This window comes from Otolemur garnettii, unplaced genomic scaffold (genome assembly GCF_000181295.1).
Source record: "Otolemur garnettii isolate 467f Iridium unplaced genomic scaffold, OtoGar3 scaffold00160, whole genome shotgun sequence".
In the NCBI taxonomy this organism is placed as follows: domain Eukaryota; kingdom Metazoa; phylum Chordata; class Mammalia; order Primates; family Galagidae; genus Otolemur; species Otolemur garnettii.
In genome coordinates this window covers 4,103,046-4,108,145 of record NW_003852555.1, presented here as the reverse complement: position 1 = coordinate 4,108,145, position 5,100 = coordinate 4,103,046, and the positions used below count along the sequence as shown (strand labels likewise).

Genomic DNA, 5,100 nt, shown 5'->3' with positions numbered 1-5,100 from the left:
TGGTGTCACAGCTCACAGCAACCTCAAACTGTTGGGCTTAAGTGATTCTCTTGCCTCAGCCTCCCAAGTAGCTGGGACTACAGGCACCCGCCATAACACCAGGCTATTTTGTTGTTGTTGCAGTTTGGCCAGGGCTGGGTTTGAACCCACCACCCTCAGTATATGGGGCCAGTGTCCCACTCACTGAGCCATAGGTGCTGCCCCCAAATGGTGGTTCTTTAATCTTTTGCTGTCACAAGCTATGCTGCATGGACCACCCCTCACCCCCTGTGCTCTGAGGAGCTTTCATTGATGTAAGGAGGATAAGAGCTTATGGAGCAAAACAGATGACTCTGTGTGTCAGCATAAGTGCGGGGATGGCAGTGCACGCCACAGCGGCAGCAGTGGTTATCTCTGTGTGGCAGAGTTACTGGTGGTCCTTATTGTCTTCTGTGTTTTCTATATTTTCTAAAATTTCCGTGATGTAATTAATATTTATAATTAGGAAAAGAAACAGTTTTATTTTTACCTTGGAATGTGGGGCAACTTCCTTACTTCTAGAAAGGGTTAGAGGAGTCTTTTTAAATGTATAGTTAATATCTTTAATTAGGTATTTTAATGTATTTTTAAAGTGATGACCCTTAATTAGATATCTAACAATGATTTCTATCATCTGAGATTAATTTTGTGTCACTGATCACTTTCAAGAGGTTTTTCTAGCTGAGAAAAAAGTTAGTAAACTGCCAATTTGGGGAATGGATGTATGCAAGCTGGTCACCTCTTTGATTTATACCTGTTGTGATGCGTTTCTCACAATTAAAATATATATATATATCTTTTTTAGTTTTTATTCATTATTCTTTTTAAATTTTATTTATTTATTTTTGAAACAGAGTCTCACTTTGTTGCCCTTGTTAGAGTGCTGTGGTGTCACTGCTCACAGCAACCTCAGACTACTGGGCTCAAGCGATTCTCTTGCCTTAGCCTCCTGAGTAGCTGGGACTATAGGCGCCCTCACAATGCCTGGTTATTTTTAGAGATGGGGTCTCAGTCTTGCTCAGGCTGTCTCAAACTTGTGAACTCAGGCGATCCACCTGCTATTGCCTCCCAAAGTGCTGGGATTACAGGTGTCAGCCACCACACCCGGCCTATTCTTTTTTTATTTTTGTTTTTATTTTTCATTTCAGGTGAATGTGAGGGTACAGACAAGCAGGTCACAATATTTAAACACAATTAAAATCTTTTTCAATGGTTTACACCAGGAGTCCTCAAACCTTTTAAACAGGGGGCCAGTTCACTGTCCCTCAGACCACTGGAGGGCCAGACTACGGGCCCCGGGATGAGTCGGCTGCTAAGCAGGACAGGCATCGGTGGCAAAAACACCCGGCGGGTCAGATAAATGTCCTAGGCGGCCGCAGTTTGAGGACGCCTGGTTTACATACTTTTTTTATGAAGTAGATTACTCATGTATGCAGAGGCTTTGAGTAACTTTGACTTCATGAGTTCGATAAATGCTTACTAAGCATCTATCAGGTGTCAGGCGATACTGATCAATAAGGCATGGTCAAGGGGTCAGGGGCTCCCTCCACACAATCACCATCCTGTCCTCTGCCCCATCCCAGTACTGACCATGCTGGATTATAATTATCAGTTTACTCCTCTCCACCTAAAATGTAAGGAACTTAGGAATCCCTTTCCCCAGCCCCCTGAGTGCAGTCAGGAAAGGCCTCTGGAGAAGGAGGTCAGGGTAAAGGCTCAGGGAGGACCCAGATGAGGAAGTGGGGTGCTGAGGCAGCAGCTTGTTTGAAGCAGGGAGGAAGCCTCTGGGAAAGCTTAGGATGGGGAGAGCATACCTTATTTGGGAGCTGCATTGCTTCAGCACAGCTGGAGGGTACAGTGTGGGGGTGACAGATGGGTGGAGAGGGAACCTTGGAAACGGACTTTTCCCAGCTGGGAGTTTGGACTTTATTCTGAGGGTGGCTACAGTAGCAGTCCAGACACCAGCGTGTTGTAATACAAGGTAACATCAGGGCAGAGGGGGGATGGGAGGCGAGGGGGAGGCAGGCCTGCCAGGAAGAGGCTGTGCTGGCATATCATTTTGCTGGGGGTTAGGATGCCTGGACAAGAGGGCCTGGGAGAGAGGTGCTGCCTGTGGTTTGGTTTCCCCAGCCGAGCATGCAGGGCAAGGGTGGCCAGGGAGATTGATGGCTGGGACTGCTGCCTTTCCAGCTGGTCTGGTTTTAGTCAGGTCATGGGAACCATCATACTCCTTTGCTCTGGTTCTTCATTGCTCCAACTGCATAAGCTCCTGCGGGATTTTGAGTGAGTTTAAAGTTTGTGTTTAAAACACAAATATTTTTTGTTTATACAGTATTTTCAGTTTTCCTACAGGAATATAAAGATTTGTGCAATTCATTTGTTGAACATATGTAATTATTAGAGGCACCCCCTCTACCCCTCCAAATGAGCTGCTTTGTCTTGAATTTAGGGAAGCCCAGGGCTTCATTAGGCAACACGGAGAACATGGGCCTAAGTCCAGTGTCTTGGTCCGGCTCTGCCCTTTGTGAGCGCATCACCTAGGGCACCTCTTACTGTTATCAGTCTCCCAGGGGAGGTTTTTCCAAGTTCATAGTGTTTCTCAGGAAAAGAATTTCAGGGTGCACCACATGAGCCAAGCGCGCACCAGCTTTTATTGAAAGCAGCAAAAGTACTCTCAGGAAGGAAAGGGGGCAGGCTCGAAAGAGATAGTCTCGGAGAGAGCAGCTGCTCTGGGAAAAAGTCATTCGAGATCTTTTGTAGTTTTACTAATTGAAGGGAGGAATAGTCAAGGCCAAGGCTTGGCTTTTACTCAGAATTGAGGCAGTAATTCCTACAATTGGGTTCCTTTTCATTTTCATATTTTATGTAGTTGTCTTAAAACTGTCATGGTGATTTCAAGGGCAGAGAAATTTTAAAACCACAATGCACATGATACTGCAAGTAGCTGAAGTTCATGTAAAGTGACAGAGGTAGCTGACAAGGCAGTTGAAGCTGGTTCTTGCCTATGGGTCAGCGCCTTCTGTTTAGGGTTGATTACTTTGACACCTGTAGCCAGGCTTCAAGCCTCTGCCCAAGGCCTCAGTCCTGGTTCTGGTGTCATTATTCTAATACCATCACCTCTCTAAAGCAGCGGTTCTCAACCTGTTATGACCCCCCAGGAACTGTATTAAAGGGCTGTGGCATTAGGAAGGTTGAGAACAACTGCTCTAAAGTGTCCTGCTCTGTTCTGTGCAGATTTTCTATGAGGATCAGAAGCATAATGAATATTATTATGGTTTACAAGGTAGTATAGTAATAACTACTTTTGTTGTACATTAATTAAAGTACCAATATCCCGCAGCTTTGCGGAGTGACCCACTGCAAGCCATCTGGAATCCCCCTGGTTCGGTGTACCTTTCTTCTGAAAATGAAAAATATCGGACTTTGTTATTGCATTAAATTAAGATGCTTCGCCTCATTCCATCCCTTTTCTGTCCTAAGGACCTGCCCATGCACTCATTGAACAGTGGAATCCCGTAGGCCTGGTTGGAATCATCACTGCGTTCAATTTCCCCGTAGCAGTGTATGGCTGGAACAATGCCATCGCCATGATCTGTGGGAACGTCTGCCTTTGGTAAGACCCGCTCACTTTCCTGCCCAGTAGCAAGACGGTAAGAAAAATAGCCATTTCCAAAATGTATTTTTGACTGTTGCTAAAAAGTTATTTTTGTACGTTGAAATGTTTTCTACGTGCTATACTCTTTCGGTTCACATATGAAGTCATATCTGCTAGTTGTGAAGTGCTGATTTTTAATTATGTATTTTAACCATTGCTGATATGTTTAATTTTTGACCTAGCATTATCCTGTTCTTCTCAGTCTGTTGCTACCCCACTGGGTGTACTGACATTCAATCCTGACATTAGCTACCCACAGTTAGTGTCAGGTGTAAGGGTTCAGTCCTCCACAAGACTGCCTCTATTTCAGGTGCAAACTGCAAGTGGGGTCCCCAGAACACCTGCAGTTCTGGCCAGCCATCTGTAAATGAGAAGATTCCTATGAACCTCAGTTTTGGTAGTTCACTAGAATGACCCACAGATCTCGAGAAAGCATTATATGTAATGATTACAGCTTCAATATAAAAGGTACACCTGGGGCAAGGTCTGGAAGGGCCCTAGGGGGTCTCCTGGTGATGTCAGGGTATGTCACCCTCCTGGCATATATCAGTGTGTTTACCAGCCAGGAAACACCAGTGCACTCGGATATCCAGAGTTTTTATTGGGGTTTTATTATGGAGGCATAGATAGTTACCTCATGTTTAATATCAGTCTCCAGCCTTCCTTCTGTCCTTGGAGGCAGTACAGTGGCTGAAAGGTGGTCAGTCTTTGTGCTGAAGCTATTTAGTCATCTTGTTGGTATAACAAAGGCACTATTGTCACTCAGAAGTTCCCAAGGGAAACTGAGGAGAAAGACAAGATATAGTCTGTATTATACCATACGTCTCAAACAGAAAAGTAAGAAAAAAACTTGTGATGTCTCAACCTTCTTTTAAAAATTTTACTTTTTTTATTCAATAAAAATTTGATAGTAAATTACCAAGTGCTTCTGAGGTACTTGGCCGGTGTTATTATTGATGTTTTAAATTTTTTATCTTTCTAAAATATTTGATATGGCAAAACGGGTCTTTTAGCTTTCGTGTTCAATGGAAGAACTATAAGGAAGATCGGGAAAGTGCCTTTGGCCTATGTGAGCATCTGTTCCACTAGTTCCTTATTGATCTTAAATGTGGTACTCAACTGAGTATACTCAAACACTATCTATAAAACAAGGCCTAGTTGGGAGAATTAATTATTCGGAACCCTTGCTTTCCAGGATTCTAATCCAGAAGGCCTAACTGTATAGTTGTCCTTGGGTCTTTGAGCCTGGCAAGGAAAGTTTGATGGAGGCAGCACACTGATAGATTTCTGCTTCACTCCATAACGGTCTGAGGTTCCCATAAGTTCAGTTGCTTCCTGCCATATTTTATATTCAAGAAAGTTTTGTAGTCCCTGCGGTGTTAGAGACACTGACTGAAGGGCAGATTTCTTTTTTTTTTTTTTTTTTT

At 43.8% G+C, this 5,100-nt stretch overlaps 1 protein-coding gene across 1 annotated transcript in view; it reads left to right on the top strand.

Moving 5' to 3' along the window:
• The window catches only part of ALDH7A1 (aldehyde dehydrogenase 7 family member A1), a 38,523-nt gene that overhangs the window by 11,855 nt on the left and 21,568 nt on the right, over window positions 1-5,100 (top strand). Inside the window, exon 6 of the mRNA XM_003799968.3 lies at window positions 3,499-3,631. Within this exon, the coding sequence (XP_003800016.2) occupies window positions 3,499-3,631 (133 nt within the window). The remainder of the gene's footprint in view (window positions 1-3,498; window positions 3,632-5,100) is intronic.